Below are 21,501 nucleotides of genomic sequence, written 5' to 3' on the forward strand. Positions count from 1 at the left end.
AAATACCTACGAATATTAATTCCGTTGTCAGTTTGTCGATAACTTTAATAGAACTTCCAGAATAAAATAAAAACCGGAATTTCCAACATAAACTGGCCGCCATCTTGGATCCAAGATGGCGGACGGCTGGGCATACATTCTTAAAATGATCTCCTAAACCTATAGTACATATGTGGAAAGTTTCATGCTTTTATCAAAAAGTGAAGTATTCTGGAGATATCCGCCTCACTATTATAACGGTATTGCTCGTACACTACTGATCCTCAAATAACAATAATTTCTCTTTAAGCTTTTGAATAATTAAGACGCCTTTACATTGAAGATTAAGTTTGAATGCCCAAAACGTTTATTGTTATGAAAAATTATTCAAATATTTACCATACTTCATTACTGTAATTAAAATTCTCAAAATTATTTTCACAATGCTAAATGGATACACCTAAATCAAAATTCAATGATTTTTTTTTAACTCTGAAAAAATTAGCTGGGTAAAAAAAAATATGTAAGAGATAAAACAAAATTAACTTCAAACTAAATTTCACTTTCCACAAAATTATTTCTGGTACTACTAAATACGTTAGTTTTAACCTAGAATATATGATCGGGTTCTACAGGCTAATTTTCCCTACGAAGCAAAGGCTTAACGGTTAAATGTTAACTACTATTAAATTGCAATTAAATGAATTACGAAAATGATAATTGTTACTTAAAAAATACTTAATTACGCATAACTAATGAGATTTAAATAAAGTGCCCATACTAAATGGTTTATTATTTCTTGAGTAAAGTGCGAAAATCAACGTTAACTCGAAGACGGACAAAATTTTATTTTTGCATTTTTCCGGGAAACTGGCTACGAGCTGATCAGTTGGCCTTCCATGTCAAAAATGGTACACTAACTCGAGTACGAAGGTTCTTATCTACAGTCGACTAGCTTTCGTTAAATACCGGGATTCTAATACGTTTCTCGCTGAAGTTGACAGTAGCAGCAAATCCGTATGAGTATCTCTGTACTGTACACCAACGCTGATACATAAATATTAATTGTAGTACTGGCAGACAATAATTGTTGACAGTAAGAATAGGCATCCACAATACTGAATCTTGGGCATTCTTAATACTACTACTACTAGTAGAAATCGGAAAATGACCGAGACCTTTTTTCCGGAATATTTTCCGAATTTTTACGAAAAAAATAAAAAAAGTTTTAATTCCATGATTAGTCTAATATTGTTTGCCAATTTAAATAAAGTGCCATTTTCGTCTAATTTTTCTAATCTAAAACCTATAGACTAGCTTTAAACTGATTAAAAATGTAACACTATTAATGTTTTGTAGTATGTTTACTGTTATTAGACATTTTATATCGATAAAAAGTTAAAATCATTAAAAACCCTTAAAAAGTAATTTATGTTTAAATGTTTATTTTTCCGATTTGCCGAAAATTTCCGCAGTTCTGAAAATTTTCTGGAAATATTTCGGCATTTTGTTTTTCCGGAAAATTGAAAACTCTAACTACTACTACTTCTCCTACTACTAAAAATGGTTTTACATATTTAAATTTAATTTTTATTTTGCCAACAATGACATCTATTGAACCATCACGGTACTAAAGTTGATATACTAAATATACTATAATATTCACAAAATCCATAACATAATATTTTATTTAAAGATTCACAACTTTTCAACTCAAACTGGTATGCATCATCGGATTACGTTTCTTTATTCGCATTTAGAAATTCGACTACACAATCACGAGAGATACGACTGGAATTAGTTACATTATTTAATAATTTATCCCCCAACAACGTGCGTAAATTCTGCCGTTATAGTGTTCAAAATCCACCGTTTTCTGACAGTCAGCGACTCAGCACGGCCAGCATTAAGGCACCCGAGAACTTTCGGAGTCAAGGGGGCAAAGCGTATTTCGGTTTTCTTTTACAGTGTCACCCTTTAGTTTGCTTTTTTTGTGGTAACCGCTCACCCAACCGATAACCTGAGCTTTGTACCACGGCGTGAAGAGGTCTCTGAGAACCCCAAAGCGCATCACTTTTGTGTTCAACTGTATGGCTCGTTCGCATAATCGTCCGTACCAGGATAACGGCAAACGCTGCTCCAGACCGACTAGTTGGTAAGCCCAGTTCAAGAGGCAGGCGTAATCGATGAAAAAAGAAAAGTTCTTCAAAGCCGTTAGAACGTTCCTCAACAAAATGGTGTACTCTTCCTTTGGGTTCAGTAACGTTGGCTTGGCAACTTCCACAATGTCCAAGCAAAGACTTTTTACTTCCTACCATAAACACCCCAACAGAACATCTGAGCTGGTGTCTAAAGCATACTTTATATAACATTTTACCTGAAAAGTTCCTTCACAAAGGTTAAATTCGTCCATCATGCCAAGTTGTCTTCCCACCACCCTCCAGACGAAAGCGACCGCTTCTAGTTCTTCTTCGGTGGCGTAAATGCCCAGTTGTTCAGGGTAAATGAGGAATGGACCAGTAACAGAGAACATGGTTATGGCCATCTCGAATTGGGACAACCACACTCCGCCGTCCTTCCGGTTCGGCACCTTTTCTTGCAGCGTTTTGGCGACGCGATGGTGGATACCGCGTACTTGAAGCAATGACTGGTAGGCCGGGTCCTATTTCAACGAGAGACAAGTCAATTAGTAAATTACCGACACGCAAGATTGAAATAAGTCGTACACTCGGGTCGAACATATCTCCGTCGATCCATTTGAGAACGTGCATGAATGTGCTGGCTACTCGGTTCTTAGCGGATTCCAAAGTCTTCTCGTTACCCGTTGTCACCAGCGGTTCCATCAGGTGTTCGTACTGGCTCAGGATGATGGGGCCCAGAGTACTTGAAAAGAAATAGCTGCCAGAAATACGACTTTGTTTTAAATAATACTTAAATTAAAGCAGTAATTGGTGGACGAACCCGACGTTATATTTTCGGATGACCTTCCGGCCTTTAGCGTAGAGTTCGGCGTCGTACCATTCGGGTTTTTGGTCCATGCGGTAGCCGTTCTTTCCGGGAACTTTAATCCCTTCGGTCATCAGATACTTGAGACGACTCATATTCTAAATCCAGACGAACCAAAATTCTTACAATGAACAAACATTATACCCCTAATTTATTTAACTCATGGTTTTGCTCACCACTGAAAGGTGGCACCAAAATTAGCTAGGGCTTAGGGCCCCACAAGGCCTTAATCCGACCCTGACTCTAGCATTACCCTACGGTCCTATCTTTAAAAGCGAAAGGCGAAGACGATTTTCGCGCCTTAGTAGTGACGTGTTTTCATAAGCCAATAAGAATGGAGTCTGCCACCTTACGGGAACATTCGGTTTTCCCTCGCGGCGCATTAATGACTTTAACCCTGGCCTCTTTAAATATTCTTTGGGGTCTCCGAAAACCTCGGTGACAAATCGAAACGAAGTTCTTTAAATAATATCATTAAACCAAGAACGTATTTATTTATAGTTTGGAAAAATGCCTATTTTGAAATAATCTGTGGGCATCCGTCACCAGCGCACCATTCAATCACTTCGGAGGACATCGGTTTTAGTATTCTCTTCGAACATGATGTGGATTGGGATATAAATAAGTTTTTTTACATTGTTTTGGATAGGGTTGTTAATTTTCCGGAAAAATAAAATGCGGAAAAATTTCCGAATTGCGGAAAATTTTCCGCAAATCGGAAAAATAAAAAATTTAAACATAAATTACTTTTCAAGGGTTTTTAATGTTTTAAACTTTTTATCGATTTAAAACGACTAATATCAGTAAACATCCTACAAAACATTAATAGTGTTACATTTCAACCAGTTTAAACTAGTCTATAGGTTTAGTTTTACTTTTAGATTAGAAAAAATGAGGTGAAAATGCCGCTTTATTTAAATTTGCAAACAATATATTAGACAAATCATGGAATGAGAACGTTTTTAATATTTTTTGGAAAAATACGGAAAATTTTCCGGAAAAAAGGCCTCGGTAATTTTCCGGAAAATTTTCCGAGCGGGAAATTTTCCGCGGAAAATTTTCCGACTTACAACACTAGTTTTGGAGGTGATGCAAAAATTTCATGGGCCATTAAAAGACATCCCGGGAGCGTTCGGACCTGATGAAGGGCAAATCAAGCGACGAAACTTGAAATTGTCAGGTGGAGTGAGCCGAAACTTTCGCTTACAAAAACCAAACGGAACAAGATGTCACGCACATTTAAGTAAGCACCAATATATTTTAAATTTAAATTTAAACAAATTATCAATCATCTCGTACAGTAACTTAATAAACCCAAGATGAATTTTATCGAAAATTAAATTCTTCGAGTTACCTGAGTAGGGTCCTCGTGCCGGTCCCAGGGAGTATACAGTGGAAGGCCACCACCCGGGTGGTGAACGTACAAAGGCAGGGTGGCGCTGGAGGTGAACGTACCAAGGCAGGGTGGCGCTGGTGGTGAACGCACAAAGACAGGGTGGCGCTGGTGGTGAATTAATAAAGTGACACCACCGAGCGGTGTGGGTGGTGAACTAGCAATGTTGCATATCCACCGTAATGTTATAGTATAAATATAGGTAGGATCTTGGTAAAAGAACATTCTAAGGAGCAAGTATCAACACGAAATCATATATGTAAGTATATTAGTTTTTTTTTACCTAATAAATATTTTTTGTATGTTCCTAACATATAAATTTTTCATAGCATGTTTGCCCAAGTTTTGTTCGCCGTCTCGTCAGAGAAATTCATCGAGGTTACGTCTACACTAGATGTACGTCTAGGACTTCGAGATAGTGCTACGGGAATCACCTTAGACGAAGCCGATTTTCATGAGTTATACCGAAAGAAGGATGAAATACTAGCTTTCTTTGAGAAGGATGACGCCCCAGGATCATCGTGCTTTTTCAGCGGTTCCGAGACGAAACGTGTTGAACTAAGAACGTATCAGAACCGAAAAATTTTGGATATCCGGGAGATGGTTCCGGGGTATGGTGAATTGTACGGCAAGTTTTTCCCAACCAAGAAGGGTTTCGCCATTGGTTACGCTCTCACCAAAGTGCTAATGGATATGTATAAAGACGTTGTAACATACCTAAATGAAGCAAATAGGATATATGACCTTTTAAAGGACAGTATTTTGGAACAGTTGCGTGTTAATATCCGCCAGTGTTGCTACGGTTGTACCGTGGACCATCCGTCACAGACTCAACACAACTGTCTTGAAGACTGGGATATGCGTGTTGAAATGAACTACGACACTGCGATAAGAAATCTTGATTACATTGAGATTTATAAAATTTTTACTTTAAAAACCTTTTTAAATGAAGAATTTTGCAAATGTATGGTCGCTAGAATAGTCTGTAACGCTAAACAATTTTTGTGAATAAAACTATTTGATTTGAGAAAAATGTGTCATTCTTTAAAATGGATTTCAGGTTGCAACATCCTTTTAACGGTCTGATCGCGGGTGCGACTCAGTCTGGGAAATCCTTTTTCGTGGCTAGTCTTATCAAATATAAAGATACATGTATTTCACCCCCACCAGAAAGAATATACGGAATATCAACCCAAACTATTTAATTCGGTATTAGATGATACACCCACCGTTGAATTTCACGAAGGGTTATTAGACGTTAAAATTTTAGACCCAAATGTCAAGAATTTTGTTATTCTTGATGATTTACTTTGTGAAATATCAAATAACAAGGATGTCACGAATTTGTTTATAAGAGGTTCTCATCATAAAAACACGTCTGTTTTTGTACTTATGCAAAATTTGTATTATCCTGGGAAGGAAATAAGAACGTTAAATTTAAACGCGCACTATCTGATAATTTTCAAGACACCACGTGACAAATCGGCGATATTTCATTTGGCTAGACAGATTTCCCCAACTAACAGTAAATACGTCATCGACGCCTTTCATCAAGCAATCGCTAGAGACTTTGGGTATTTATGGGTGGATTTGAAACCAACTACGTCAGACGATCACAGACTACGAACCGGACTTATACCAGGAGAAGAGGCTGCCGTTTTTATCCCAAAATGAAGAGAATTCATAATCATAAGGAGTTTTTAAAATATCTGTCTAAGTGTAATTCGTGTCAAAGAAATGCCGCCATCAAATATGCTAATAACGACGCGATTAAAGCTATTGTGGAATGCTGTATAAATGTTCTGCGTGGCAATGTAAAACTGTCAGATGATCATAAGAAGCGATTGAAGCGGCATTGTCATATTTTGCGGAAGATATCTAAACCCAATACCATCGCAAAACGGAAAAAGATTCTATTACAGAAGGGAGGATTTTTACCGTTACTCTTAGCACCACTTCTTTCAATTGTAAGCAGTGCGGCAGGCGCGGCTATAAGTAGAGCTATCAAAAATGGCTAGGAAGATGATCTTAGTTCCCGAAGACGTGTATCGACGACTCAATTCGCAACCGAAACTTGACGAAAACTTGGATACGAAAACTGTTTTAAATAATCAGAAACTTAATCAATCACAAAAAGTGGAGTTGTACAACCATTTATTACAACGTAACAAAAGAACTAAGAAGGCGAAAATCGTTGAAGAACCGAAAAGAAAGAAAGACTGGTATTCGGAAATAGCTATCGCGATACCAGATTCACATCTAAAACCCGTCATTGCTTTGTACAAGTGGATTGAACGAAACAGTAAAATTGATTGGTCTACCAGTGGTGAACTTATTTATAAAGAACGCCCTATAGTTAGATCTAATATCATGGACATTTTACACGAATCAGTTAAAGGATACAAAACCAAACCGAAACATGAAATTGTTGGGTTAGATAAATTTTATGAATTGTTGGCCAAGGAAAATGTACCCAAATCACTTGTAAAAAATAAATTCCCCTTTGAATCCCCTATTGAAAATGTACCTATTATTTCCAACGATTCACCAGAAAAGGTGTTCGATGATTCAGATTATTTACCTCCAAGTCCCGAATCAATGTATGGCAATGGATTATTGAGTTGGATAAATTTGAAATAAAGAATATAATAATATATCAGGTTTCAGTTCTTTCATTCACGAATTATACCTCAACATGGAAGGTGGCATCGATCCTACTCCGTCTGGGTTGATAACCTCTTTATCGATATCATACTTAAAATCACCCAAAGTTATTACGGCGTTTTTGTTATTATTTATTATTATCGTTTTTGAACTATTTGATTTCGCGTACTGGTATCACGAACGGAAAATGAACTGTACGATGAATGGATAAGTTAGAAGAAATATACTTCAACGTTAAGGACGCCGGTAGTTACGGAGGCATTCGCGGTCTTTATCGTGCTGCCCGGGCAAAGGGAATTAAAGTTAACATAAACGAGGTGGGATAATTTTTAAAACGGCAAGATACGTACACATTACACAAACCAGTGAGACACAATTTCCGAAGAAACAAGACGATAGTGTATGGGATAGACGAACAATGGCAACTTGATCTGGCAGACATGCAAGATATAAAAAATCACAATAGTGGATACCGATATATCTTATGTTGTATAGATGTATTTAGCAAATACGCATTCGCTGTGGCTACCAAGGATAAGAAAGGATCAACTATGGTAAAGTCATTCAAATCTATTTTAGAATCAGGTCGACAGCCGAAGGTTGTACAGACTGATCATGGTAATGAGTTTCTATGCAAAGAAGTTCAAGGTGAATTAAAACGTAGAGGAATCAAGTTTTTCGCAACGCACTCCGAAGTAAAATCTAGTATTATAGAACGATTCAATCGAACATTGAAGTCTCGAATGTACCGATATTTTACGGAGAAAGATACGCACAAATATATCGACGTTTTACCAGATTTATTGGAAGCTTACAATAACAACTACCACAAATCTATTAAATGCAAACCCGTTGAAGTGAAGAATGAAAATTCGAAACAAGTGTGGGAGAACTTATACGGGAAAGTCAATTTTTCACCCCCAGTCTCGTTCCCTTTTGAAAGAGGTGACTTGGTTCGCATGAGTAAGAATAAAACCACGTTCGAAAAGGGTTACAAAGCCAATTATACCGAGGAAATATTCAAAGTAGTGCAGTGCATACCAAGAGACCCTCCGGTATATAAGCTGGAGGATTTGAAAACTGAGCTCATTTCGGGTGTGTTCTACAAGGAGGAAATACAAAAAATCGGGAAAGACCTCGAAAACTGCTTATTCAAAATCGAAAAAGTTCTAAGAAAAAGAACAAAACCAGACGGAACTAAAGAACTACTAGTACGTTGGCGTGGTTACGGTCCAGATTTTGACTCTTGGGTGCAAGAAATCGTAACATTATGAGTTTCTATATCACGTTACCGTCCGACTCTTCTATGCACTATTTCAAAAACAATACTATAAGCAAGTTTAGAACGTATTTACCGGAACCAATGAAACTTGAGGGAGCGTATGAAGTTGGACTTGCTGAAATCAGTTACCCAAGAACCTGGAATAACGTTCAAGGAGAGTGTGTAGTTCGAATTTGGAAAACTATGTCTCTACCGGATTCCTTAGAAGAATCAAATACTAAAACACCTAAGACACTGAGAAAACACACTGACATAGAAAATTTCAACGACGTAATGGATTTCGTTAATATAGTAATACCACCAGGATATTACGGAGTTGAAGATTTACTGGAAATCATGACTACTGATGACGATGGGCGAAATATTAGCTCTAGAGTCAAGATATATTACAACAAACCAAACCGTCGTGTAATTGTTGAACTTTATGAAATGAACCAAGTTTACATACCACATGAAATCGCCATCATATTAGGATTCACGAGAACTCCAGGCAAAGACGTAACTGTAGTGACTTCCATGACGGCGCCTTTTAGCTGTGATATGGACGCTGGGTTACATTCTCTGTTCATATACTCGGACATTATACAAAGTCGATCGGTTGGAGATTCGGATGTTCCATTATTACGTATTATAAGTATTCAAGGAAAAGACGGAGACACTGTTGAGAAAGAGTTTTCACGACCACATTATATGCCTATTGCGCATAACAATTTTCAAACCATTGAAATTAATATTATGAGTGAAATGGGTCAGCCTATACATTTCGAACGAGGAAAAGTTCACGTCACTCTTCATTTTAGACCCCGAAGAACATGGACTTATCTATAAAATCAGGTGTAAAATCTTTCTTCCGTTCATTTGTGGTTAGCGGGTCAAAGGAGAAACATGTCTCCACGTAATCTGGATCACGTTTCTGTAAACGATTATAATAACTATTACTTAAATCAAATTGGACATGGATCAATTCCGGTATACCGTGGAGTAGCCGTGCAAAGAGGATATGGTCTTGGAAATATATTAGCCTCGGCATTTCGGTCGGCCATGCCTTTACTCAAAAAGGGTGCCACATTCCTTGGTCGAAAATTTTTAAATACCGGAGCAAAAATTGCTTCCGACGTCTCGAGTGGTGTGTCTATTAAAGACGCGTTAAAATCTCGGGGGAAAGAGGCGGGGAAAGAAACCTTAAGAAGAGCCGCCGAAGCAGTGAGTCAACTTAGTGGAAATGGACGTAAAAGGAAACGTAAAACGTCTCCCATCATCAGTTCAGTTCGAACCAGGAAGAAGAAAAGACGTTCTCTGCTTCAGTCTGATATATTCTCGTAATCATTGAACAATGTCGTTAGCCCACCCCAGTTCGCAGAACAGCATTAGCTCGGAACTTGATTTATTTCACGTACCTTATACTCAAACTGGTATAATAGGAAGTCAATGGGTTGAATATAATCCAACATCGAACATAAATGAAAACCAAGCAATTATCTTTAGTATCGCTGGAAACTCGGAGACTTACATTGATTTGAAAAATACTTTACTTCAAGTTCAAGTGAAAATTGTGAAAGCAGATGGAACTCTACCAAAACCCGATATTCACGACGCTGTATCTAAAACCACAACTCCTGCGGACAAAGTTGGCCCGGAAAATTTGTTTTTACATAGTCTCTTTGGCGAAGTTCATGTATCATTGGGTGACAGATCAGTTACGTCATGCCCTCAACAGTATCCTTACAAGAGTATGATTCAAACGCTCTTGACATATGGTGGGCCAGCCAAGGAAAGTTTCTTAACCGCGTCTCTATTCTATAAAGACAAAGCTGGGAAATTTGACGAATTTTCCAATAACGACGGATTTAAGAAACGTGCAAAATTTGCCCAAGAAGGTGTTATTGACATGATAGGAGTTGTACGAGCCGATATTTGTCAACAAAATCGACTTATTCCTAACCTGATAGATCTAAATTTCAAGTTTATCAAAAGTTCAAACGAGTTTTGTTTACACACAGACGGTGAAAAATGCAAAGTCATTTTCACACACGCATCAATGTTTGTCAGAAAAGTTAGATTGACGCCAGAGATTATGTTATCCCACGCTAAAACTTTGGAACTGGCAACAATGAAATATCCTATCACCCGTACGGAATGTAATTCATTTTCAATTTCCCAAGGCAACAAAATATGCGTCAAAGACAACTTATATAATGGTCAAATACCGAGTAAGGTGGTGATCGGATTTGTGGACCAGAATGCGTATTTGGGAGACTACAAAATGTCACCTTTTAACTTTAAAAATTTTTCGTTAACTCAAATCGCCCTATACCTTGATGGTAGTAGTGTCCCGGCAAAACCATTAAACCCAAATTTCAAAGATAAGTTGTTTATGCGATCATACGCTAATCTCTTTCTTCAAACTGGTCAATGAAATATTGATGAAGGAAATTTTATCGACCGTGATGAATTCGCCAATGGAAACGCACTATTTGTGTTCGACTTAACTCCTGATCTCAATGGAAGTTCAACTGACTGTTTCAACCTGGTAAAGAACGGGAGCGTTCGTCTCGAATTAATATTCGGAGAATCATTGCCGTCAACAGTTAGCGTGATTTACTATTCCGAATATCAATCTTTGGTCGAGATCGACAAGAACAGAGCAGTTTTATATGATCAAAGTTCATAATGGACTCGCAACAACTTGAAATCATACTCAAGAATGACCCGTATACCAAATATTTGTTCAGAGGAGTCTTCCCTGCCGACAAACTTCCCAAGAATGTGAAAACGTATCCTTCACTTTACATCGTGAACACTGATACGTCCAATGGGGTAGGAGAACATTGGTGTTTGATATATCTCTCAAGGTCACTCAATTGTACATTCTTCGAGAGTTTCGGGAACAGCCCTGATTTGTTTAAATTTAACTATTTTATAGAGAAAAACAGCTTAACTGTCACGTATAATTCTGTTCAATTGCAAGGAAATTCTAGTAAAACCTGCGGCGGTTATTGCGTTTATTTTGCTATTAACTTGTGTCGGGGAATAAAATTGTTTAGTATATTGGAAAGATTTTCTGAAAACAAAAATGTTAACGATCGTATGATATCTGAATTCATGTATTTGAAATACTCAATAAATTTGTTTTAAAAATATTTTATTTCGTTTTATAATGCCCATGGGCTAAAGTTGCGATACCATCGTCTAGGATAAAACGTTTATCGTCACAGGGATTCAAACACAATTTGTTTTGTCGCACGGTTGTCACAATATGTTTATTACTAACAATCCGTTTCATTTCCGCGACCGTTAGTTTACTGTTTAGGAGACAGTCGCGATACTCCGCGTGACGGACGCGCTTCTGCACAACGCGTTTACACACACCCTTGCAAGTCTTTTTCTCGCCTTTAGATGACAATATAGAGTACATTTTGGGTCTAAGTCCGCAAAATTCTTCAATCGGTGTGCCGTCCATCTCATCCTTAAATTTGCCTAGCCTCTTTTTGTTGGTTTCGTCAAACAGAGGGTGATTTTTGGGGTATCCAGAAAAATAGTACATTTCCTTCTGTTTGGCGAAATCTTCGTACAAATCAGTTGTTTCGATTTGATACGTGAGACTGTCTGTAAACATAGAATACATTATTAGTTATGTTACGAAATAACCTTAGAAGATTTATGTACTTACCGGTGTCGGTAAAAAGTAGTTTAGCCTTTTCACCGTACTGATTTTTAATGACGTCGTAGTGGAATCTGTACATCAGGAGTTTCGATAGGTCTAAAATTGCGAACCCCGTGTATATAGGTCGGTTAAGAATAAGCTTTTTCTTGGTAGAATGAATTCCCACGAGATCATTTTGAAAAATAGTAAATTTCTCAAACGCCGGGGAACTAGCTTTCTTTACCGCCTTTTCCGGTGTGGTGACTAGCTTGAAATCCTTACGTAAACGTAAGTTTTCCATCGTTTTACCTGGAAAAAATATAATTAATTTAAAATGTTAATGTTAATTTAATTTAATTACTTACCGAAAACAGCGTTGTTCATTAATTTAAATAGGTCCTTTTCAAAGTCATTAGCCGCCATCTTCCTTTTCTCTGTGTTGAAGTCGATATAAGTCTTCAACCAGGCTCCTTGCTCAAATTTCAAAATTCGGTGAATTTTGGTTATTTTGAGCCCCTTTTCCACGTAGTATTTAAGGTTTCGATAATGTACTACGTATCGTTCTTTATTGAAAAGATTAGGAACCAGTTTCGGCAAACTTTCCTTGATTGGAATTTTCAATTTCGTCATTTGCGATTTGGAATAGTCGGATAACGCCTCGGTCTTAATTGACATGGATTCTGGTGCCAGTGGGTAACAATTATGATCGTCGTGTAAAGCGTTGGGATATTCTAGGTCTACTTCGACAATAAATCCTTCCGGAGAATTGTCGGGACATCTTAGAATTTCCCGTTCACTGTCTGAAGACGGATCAATCCATTTGAAATTTTTCATGGGTAAGGCGTCGCACATGACTGTTCCATATAAGTTATTTGCGTCTATTGAGATAAATTATTATGATTAATTTTACCATTTTTTTTTTAAATTAAATTTTTTTTTCCAATTATTTTTTTTTTCAATTTTGTTTTTTCTTCAATTATTTTTTTTTCGATTATTTTTTTTAATTTATTTTTTTTTCATTAAAATTTTGATTATTCTTACCGAGATAGCAAATATATTTATCGGGTTTGGAGGGGTCATGTGATTCGAGGTATTTGTTGTTCGCATGAGCGAAACGATGACTTATCATTGATACACCACCTCGAATACCCTTTTCCATGAACAAATGCATGTCCTCATCTAGAAATAAGTCCAAGCGCACTTTCGTCATAAAAAGGGCCGCTTGCCAAGCAAAACCCGGGCCTGTGTACGAATGTGCGGGGTCTAGACGATACGAATTCATGCACATCTGACGGAAATTTTGAAAAACGTCTGCCAGAAGTAATGTGTCGGATAAAACGTAAAGGTCGTGATACCGTCCTGTAAGAATAAAAACAACCGTTAATTTATTTAAATAAACAATAATTAAGTAATTCATACCCAAATTTTCTACGTTGAAAGTTTTCCATACGTTTTGCGCATGGGTATAGTCCGCATCAGCTAGGGGTTCTTCTGTTAGATCGTTGTAAAAGCACTCGATAGGTGGTAGTTGTTTTTCTTTGAAACGATCTTCAGAATCCATATATGAATAAGGATAAACCCCTTTACGAAGGAGTAGTTTCACCTCCTCGGGTTTAAACACTGAGTTCATCACGGAAAATGTTCCGGAACCACCCTTTGCTATATTTGAAACCAACGTTTCAAGTGAGGCTGGCAAGAATCTGATACTGTCTACAAACCGCAACTTTCCAAGCGAGAATGAAATGTATGTTTCACTATTGGTTGCGATACAATCAATATTTTTCGTCTTAATCTTCGCAATATGCTGCATAATAAGATGCGCGTCGTATCTGTGAGATTATCATCTTATAATTAAAATTTTCTTCAATTAAAATTAATTTACGTTTATATTACCTGCTTAGATTATGAAGAAAAACTGGTATAAATTTGGGCGCTTTTAACTTCAAATTGCAGCTTTGACACGCGCATCCCCTGTAGGCTCCCGTGTAGTGGTCGTGGTCACGGGTTTTGATTGAAGTTTTTGTGAATGCTTCTTGACAAACGTAACAAGAAGTTGCTGCTTGGTACGATCTTTCTTCATCACCCGTAAGTTGCATAGGGACATTTTCCTTCAACTTATCAGATATGATCGAAGAGTCGTCCATAAGCATTTTCAAAAATTGTAACGCCCCATCCAGACCTCGATAGGTTTCGTGTTTTACGAGATTACCTATAATAAGAAAATATCGTTAGATAATGTTTTATTTATTTTTACTTTCTTAACCTCACCTGTCGGACCGATAATCACGTATGAGAACCCGCACGTAACGTGTAAGGATAAAGTCGTTGTCGAAGATAGAGTCGCGTCTGGCAAACATGTAGATATTTTCGATTGTAATGATTCAAAATCCGCAAAAATTACGTAAGGAACCTAGAATGCAAGCATAAAATTATAACTTTGAAAATAAAACATTGTAATTAAAATTACCATTTGGTTCATCCCATAGTGTTTGAATTTCAAAATTGGTTCGTTGTGTGGCATTATCACACGTTGCGGGTCGTGAACATTACAATCCCGTGTATGAGTAGCATGAATGTCCTCTGTAGTGCTTCTTTTGAGACATCTTCGACAATAAAATGTCTTGTGGTTGTGTTTAGAGAATCCACTGAACAAACGACTTAGGTGGCGAATCAAGACGTAATGTTTAGTTTGTCCGTTTGATATCAAGAGTAGGTCTATTTCTCTGACCTCGCACACTCTTTGTTCACTCACATATCGCGGGAAAAATCCTTTTTCATATGCAAATATGTTAATTGATAAGTTATTTACTTCTTCGAACTTTTTAAGTTTATAAGCATCCAGTTCGAAGGGGAATGTAATACCGCACAAATCGAGTTCGTTTTCGTAACGCTTATAATTATAAATACGGCTAGGGTGGTCTTTGGCTGGGTGTAGTTTGGCCAATATTGACCACAAGAAACATTTATTGTCACTTGGGTTTTCAGGGTTCACGTTTACCGTAGCCCGTTTATTTTCAATCACAGGTGGTAATTGAAAATATGTACCCCCTACGAGTGGTAAGTATTGTATAATGTTTATTTGTAAATACAAAATTCGGTCTAAAACCCATCCACTTCCGAGTCCTTCATAGTTGTTCATACTATCAGCGATTTTCTCTCGGCTAGAGTTTATTTGCTGAGGGATTATTTCGGGTGATAACGTCGCGTGTGTAAAACCCCTGAAGTACGGCATTGCCTCAACGTCCGTACCAGTATTTCCAAGTTCACGGGTATATCGTGCCCGCACCACCATATACCACTTTATTCCCTTATTGGTATTTAGTTTGTTTTGAAGATACGTTTCTACCTTAGCACGGTGTTCATTTATAAATAACACAGGGTCGGTAACGCCATCTGGTGCCGTTATACGAGCCGAAAAAATTGCGTCACCAAGCGCGTTAATTTCTTCAATTTGAAGTGGTTGATTGGCTGGTAGTACTGCTGGTGGGTCAGCTGGTAGCACTGCTGGTGGATTAGCTGGTAGCACTGGTGGTTGTTGACCAACTGGAAGGGCAATGAGTGGGTTAGTGGGTGGGCTATCGAGTGGGTTAGTAGGTGGGTTAGTGGGATAGTTAGTAGGTTGGTTAGTGGGTGGGTTAGGAGCGGTGACTGCTTGTTGGTCAACAACGTCTGAAGCAACTGCGGTTGGTTGATGATGTAGGGTTTGAACATTATCCCAATGCTCACCAAGCCATTCATCTTCAGGATGCGAGTCCAATAGATTGTTCAAGGGATCCGGTTGTTGAGATTCGGGTTGAACGATTACACCGTCACCGTGTTGAACGTCCCAGTTTTCCATAAAGTCTTTTAAACCCTCATCATCTTGCGTGCTTAATATAATGTCGCCTTTATCATTAAACATCACTCCTAGAGCGTCCATCGCGCGATCACACTCGCTGTGCGTAATTTGCGGTGTTAACGATTGCGCGGCTTCCACGCGCACAACATAATCATTGAGTTTATCATCACCGTCTTGGGTACACAATAACTCGTTTAACGAGTCGTTGTCGAAGTTTTCGGAGAATAAGTGCAACGAATTGTCCATAATCGACTCGTGATTATTTACATACGCAACCGCAGCGTCTAATAACTCATTAAGAGAATGTACTCTTAAAGGATCGGACGGTGCGTGATCTTCTAATAGAGAAAAATATTTTATTTTATAAAGAAATAATAAAATCAGTTAAAGAAACTTACCATTTTCAACTCTGACTCTTTTAGGAGGATTTGAGTCTGGGGATGAAGCCCTTTTTACAGGAGAGTTCGACGGACCCAGTTGCGGGAAGGGGGCTCTAACGCTTCGGGGAGCCTCGGTTGACGGTGAAACACCCGTACGTAGAGGCGGCGTCACTCGTTCCAGATCGACGATACGTGGTGACGGCTCGGATCTAGGAGGAGGAGGTTCGGACCTCGAAGACGGTCCGGGTTGGGGAAACGTCATCGACGGTGGTTGCGGATAATTCGCCCCCGCCGACGGGATGGGTACCGCGGGTTGACCGTGATTATTTTTACGTTGATGACGTTTAAGGGCATCACCTCTCGAAAAAGACTTATCGCACACGGAACAATGAAACGTAGAATTACCGTGAACTGATACCATATGACGGTTGAGACTTCGCTGATGAATAAAAACCACGGAACATGTACTACACGAATACATCTTGAAGCAGAATGTGACCTTTTTCACCCTTACATGTCTCTTTTATACCGATTGATAGACCTAACATGATTCGGCACTTTTACCGATTCACCACTTTACCCTGGATCCCCATTGGTCAAAAATGACGTATGCCTATAGCGGTGTTCGAGAGAGTGGTGTATTCTGGGTATACCACAAACACAATATTGTGCAATTTTTGTGGAGCATCTCTCTCTTTTTCCCTCCTATATGTTGAAAGTAGCGTATCCAAAGTTAAGAGGTCTAGTTAGGATAATGGGTTTCTTCGGGACACTTTGGGATTTTATCTAAAGCGCACGTGTGTCAATGATTGACATAAAGGGGAAAAGTGGGGGATGTACGAGGAGAGTGGTTTCTACCAAAGACTATATAACGCTTCGCTTACTAGACAGGCGTGTTCCTAGGAAAAACCTGTTAACACCTCTGTAGCACTGTAAAAGCTGGGGTAATATTTGGACCCGCGGCTAGAGGCGCCACTAGTAACACAGCTCAAGCTAGCGGAAATTTTGGGCCAGCGTCGAGATGGAGCCACAATCGATATGCAAGTTGAGCCATAGAACACGCCTGTCTAGTAAGCGAAGCGTTATATAGTCTTTGGTTTCCACGATGGAGAATCCCAAATGCAATAAGAAAACGTTCACCGTCCATCTCTCGTTGTTCATCGAAAACTAGCGAACACTTGATGGTTTTTCCCTATATTTAGTAACTATCTATCACGGAAAATACATGGTACCGTTAGAGACTACACCAGTGGATTACAAATCAAATTGTAATCAATTTCTTGAATTCAATTCGCATTTAAATATGTATAAAATAAAAATTTCATTAGTAAATCAAAACATTTTTTTTTTATTCGTTTGCCAATTGCATATTTACATAGTCCATATTTTTATATACCCACTCGGCATATAATGTACTCTTTTCAAGAGCGCATGAATATTTCCTACTTAAAAAGTTAGTATTGTGTTTAATTAGACACGAGAACATGGGTCCATCAAGTTCAAGTAGTTCACTCACTTTAGGACAATTCACACCATTTAGGTCTATAACTTCGCGGTGTATTAGTTCAAATAAAAATATGCACTTTTCTTCACCCTTACAAAAAACTCTTTCGTATCCTCGAGTGGCCATTGATAAGCATTCTTCTAGTTTTCCGTACGGGGTGAATCCAAAATCCCAAGCGAGGCCGTGAACATTTTTCTCGACCCAAGTGTACTGTCGTTGAGTGCGGGAAGGGAGGTCAGCTCGCGGGTACGGCGGGAGGAAAGTCCACGATGCGACCAGGGGTGTAGTCTCGGCGGAACAGGCTGACGCTTCTTTCACTATTTTCTCCGGCTTTTCATCTCTGGTCCGCCCGTCAAACAATTCAAAATCAACGACTATCGATTTCTTATACCTGTAGTTGATAAGTAAATATATTGTCCCCATAAAAAGAGGACTAAAATACTGGATTATACTTACATAGTTCTTGTCGATTTATTCTTCTTGACTTGAAACTTCTTCGAGTTTGAATGGTCATCCACTCTAGACGTTCGACTTTATATGTATATTAATATATTGCGTCATGGTATTTTACGTCGCCACTGTGAGAAAACGCAGGGTTTTGGGTACCACCGCTGAAAGATTCACCACCACTCATTCGCCTCTTTAATAATACCGGGGAGATCAGTGGTTCAAATTTAAGTCTAAGTTGCATAATAAAATATTGTTTATTTATCAATTCGTAGTTTACACGGTCTTCGTACGGCAGGGTTTTGGGCACCACCGTTGTAACATTTACCACCACTCATTCGCAACTTAAATAATACCGGGGAAATTAGCGGTTCAAATTTTAATCTAATTTGCATATTAAAATGATGTTTATTTCTCAATTCGTAGTTTACACGGTCTTCGTACGGTAGAACGTGTACAATAGTATCGGAGAAACGTACGCGCTTCATACAGACGGTGAAAAAGCGGAGAACGTCAATCAGGATTAAAACTCTTCTTTCTGCAGGTGGGGACCTTCTATCAATAATACAGAGAAACGCTGCTACCTTCTATAACGCTTTCATTTTATCGAGGTACAGTCTGTACCTTTTCATGTTCACCACTCTCTATAGCTTTACACGTTCACCACCAGGTATGTCCTAGCTTTACTAGTTCTCCACCCAACGGAAAGCGGGGACTGTCAATCAGGATTATAGCCCTTCTTTTCTGGAGGTGGGTAATGAGTTGACGGTCAACCATTAATACACAGAAAGGCAGCTGCCTTCTACAATTCACCACCATGGTGGTCTAGCGTTGCTAGTTCACCACCCAGCACCACCCTGCCTTTGTACGTTCACCTCCAGCGCCACCCTGCCTTTGTACGTTCACCACTCGGGTGGCGGCCTTCCACTGTATACTCCCTGGGACCGGCACGAGGACCCTACTTACCTGATTTTGGAGAATAAGTTAGATTAGCGCCTTTGCTGGGTAAGATTGTTTTTGATGATGTAAATAAAAGGTCCATGTAGATAAGGTCCATGAAAATATAGTTGGGAATACATTATCTTTCAATCATTTTTTTTTAAATCTACAACGAATCTAACCCTAAAATCACCTTCAGTGAAATGGTTGGAGCATACTTTTGTAAACTTTAGTGTTTCCCTCAATTTGTTTTTTCCATAATTGTCTGAAAGTACTCTCAACGGGAAAAGAATGCCACGATAAGTTTTTATTTTTTAAAGACCGATTTTTGCAAAAATGACCGCAACACGAATAACCACCAGGTCCAGCCATTTCGTTTTTTTAAGTCTTGACCAGTTTGTTTACATTATTCTAGGCTCAGCAGCACTAAGTCTTCTCCTGTAAATGTTGATTTACCTCTATACGACTTACAGCTTCTGTAGTTGTTTTTCCCCCACGGGTAGCGCCACCGTTTATACTGAACCCGTCTCACTTTAAATTTAAATTTATTAATGCGACTGAAAATAATCATTACTTACTAAAACTGTAATTTTCCACCAAGTCGGTCTTCATTTTAAAAAAGTATGTAGATTTAAAGTCGGATATCGCCAAAAAGCACTAAAATGAAAAATGACCAACTTGTGGGCCCCGATCTTAAAAATTCATGCGGGCTGCCGAGGAGAGTTATGTGGAATACAGCAACATCGACTACACTGTACATTATAAGCAAAACATTTAAGTAGTATACCATTGAAATTTTTCAAAATGCGAATTCAATTTTATACTATTACACAATAAATCGTACAAGGCCAGAAATAAAAATCACTAAACACGTTTGATCAAGAATTACAAGGAACTTTTAGATACCAAGTTTTTATGGAAATTACCTGTACTAGCATTGATTCACGTAAACGGTAGACAGGTTAAGCCAGCGGTAGAAATCGGTTACGGGAAATGTATAGGAAATAGTGATGATATTATATTCGTGAGCACATTCTAGAAAGCGCTGCGAAACTTTCTAGGTATACTTTTCTTTAGCCTAACATAATAGTGGTTTAATTTAAATAAGGATAAGAAAATGTACTAATTAAAGGGGACAGTAATTAAAACTCGAATAATTCGAATTTGATTCGAGGTGACTGACCAACCCCGATAATTCTAATCTCTGTGCCTCCAAAAATAACAAGGGGTCCGACATTGAAAAAAATCCCGTATTCGAAACAAACAAACTACAGTGGATTTTTTAACATATTAAGAAAAAATCCACAAATTCACCAAACATTTCCAATCCTTGGATATTTTAAAAATGCAGTTGAATGTTTGAAAACTCCAAAACTCTCAGACAAAATCCACTGTATTTGCAAATGCAGTACATTTGTTTTGAATGTGCGACCCATCGAAAAATAAACAGTACAAACTACTTTCAAAAAGATACACCAAGCTGTACATACATTTAGGTTATTATAATAAATTATTGCGTGATAAAGCCCGAGCTAAGCGATTGTTCCCTCAATTTCACACGCAATACCAGGGTTAAAAATGTTTCTCTAAACTGTGCTATCTTATTAGAAATAGAGAAAACATGGATTACCAAACTGCGAAACTGAACTGCACTACCAAAAACCAAACCGGGATTTAACGTATATGCTAAATCAGAGCGTGAAAGTGCATTTTTTCAATGAAAGGTCCAACTGGGTTTTGAATGAGACTATAACGAATCAAATGTTATAATCAAGAATAACAAAACAGCAATTTTTATCGTCAATTGCAAAAATGCATTGTAGCAAACTCCATTGTAAAACGTATGCTGTAGCAAATTCGATATTAGAATAAGCAAAGCTATATATATACTCCGTTTTGTAATGAAATATGATATGCTTTGAAATGCTATGAATTTTTGCGAAGTCAAATTTAGCACGGCTGTGACTTCGATTTGCTAAGCTTGTAAATCAAATTAAGATTTAGATCTCACCCCCGACCCCCGCATCTGATATCTTTAAAATGGTTAATAAACGATCACTTACCGTTGTCTTGTCAACACGTCCTTACGAAACGAGACGCGATTATGCTAGATCAGTTCTTCTAAACTGCCTGGAAATATCCCACTGAAAGCAAAGCGGGAGCGTTTGACAAAATTCTAGTTGTCCTTGATTGTTTACGAAACGATGAAAAATATACTTCTCCTCGGAAGAATTGTCCCTAGTGGTATAAATTTCTCGAGACGGCCTTTAAAGATATTTCCGCAATAGGCGAAACTATAAATTCCAGGGGGGGGGGGTGAAAAGATGGTAGTCAAGTGACTTTGTGGAGACCTGCAGCGCCATATATCCTAAGAAATACGAACTATTATTCATGCTAATGGTGGTTTAAATTTTGATGAATTCGTC

The 21,501-nt window shown here is 38.2% G+C and overlaps 1 protein-coding gene across 3 annotated transcripts; it reads right to left on the reverse strand.

Moving 5' to 3' along the window:
• Window positions 1-1,703: 1,703 nt before the first annotated feature.
• On the reverse strand, window positions 1,704-21,215 carry LOC149948573 (uncharacterized). 3 transcript variants are annotated; one of them, XM_090173621.1, is made up of 5 exons: window positions 21,139-21,215; window positions 2,941-3,083; window positions 2,706-2,877; window positions 2,357-2,641; window positions 1,704-2,290 (listed from the first exon to the last, which is right to left on the reverse strand). In XM_090173621.1, exons 2-5 carry the CDS (start codon window positions 3,078-3,080, stop codon window positions 1,886-1,888), a joined length of 1,002 nt encoding a protein of 333 aa, XP_090029747.1. In that variant the 5' UTR covers window positions 3,081-3,083; window positions 21,139-21,215; the 3' UTR covers window positions 1,704-1,885. The 3 variants fall into 3 exon arrangements, with proteins under 3 accessions (XP_090029747.1, XP_090029748.1, XP_090029749.1); XM_090173622.1 differs by lacking the exon at window positions 21,139-21,215 and adding an exon at window positions 19,103-19,760; XM_090173623.1 differs by lacking the exon at window positions 21,139-21,215 and having other exon boundaries at window positions 2,941-3,577.
• Window positions 21,216-21,501: the final 286 nt, after the last annotated feature.

This window comes from Leiobunum rupestre, chromosome 4 (assembly GCF_980474605.1).
Source record: "Leiobunum rupestre chromosome 4, qqLeiRupe1.1.hap1, whole genome shotgun sequence".
Classification (NCBI taxonomy): Eukaryota; Metazoa; Arthropoda; class Arachnida; order Opiliones; family Sclerosomatidae; genus Leiobunum; species Leiobunum rupestre.

Coding starts and splice junctions, on each gene's coding strand:
- LOC149948573 (XM_090173621.1), bottom strand. CDS start 3,080: ATGAGTCGTCTCAAGTATCTGATGACCGAAGGGATTAAAGTTCCCGGA. Junction 2,878..2,940: donor ATCCGAAAATATAACGTCGG/GTTCGTCCACCA, acceptor TATTTCTGGCAG/CTATTTCTTTTCAAGTACTC. Junction 2,291..2,356: donor TTTGTGAAGGAACTTTTCAG/GTAAAATGTTAT, acceptor TGTTTATGGTAG/GAAGTAAAAAGTCTTTGCTT.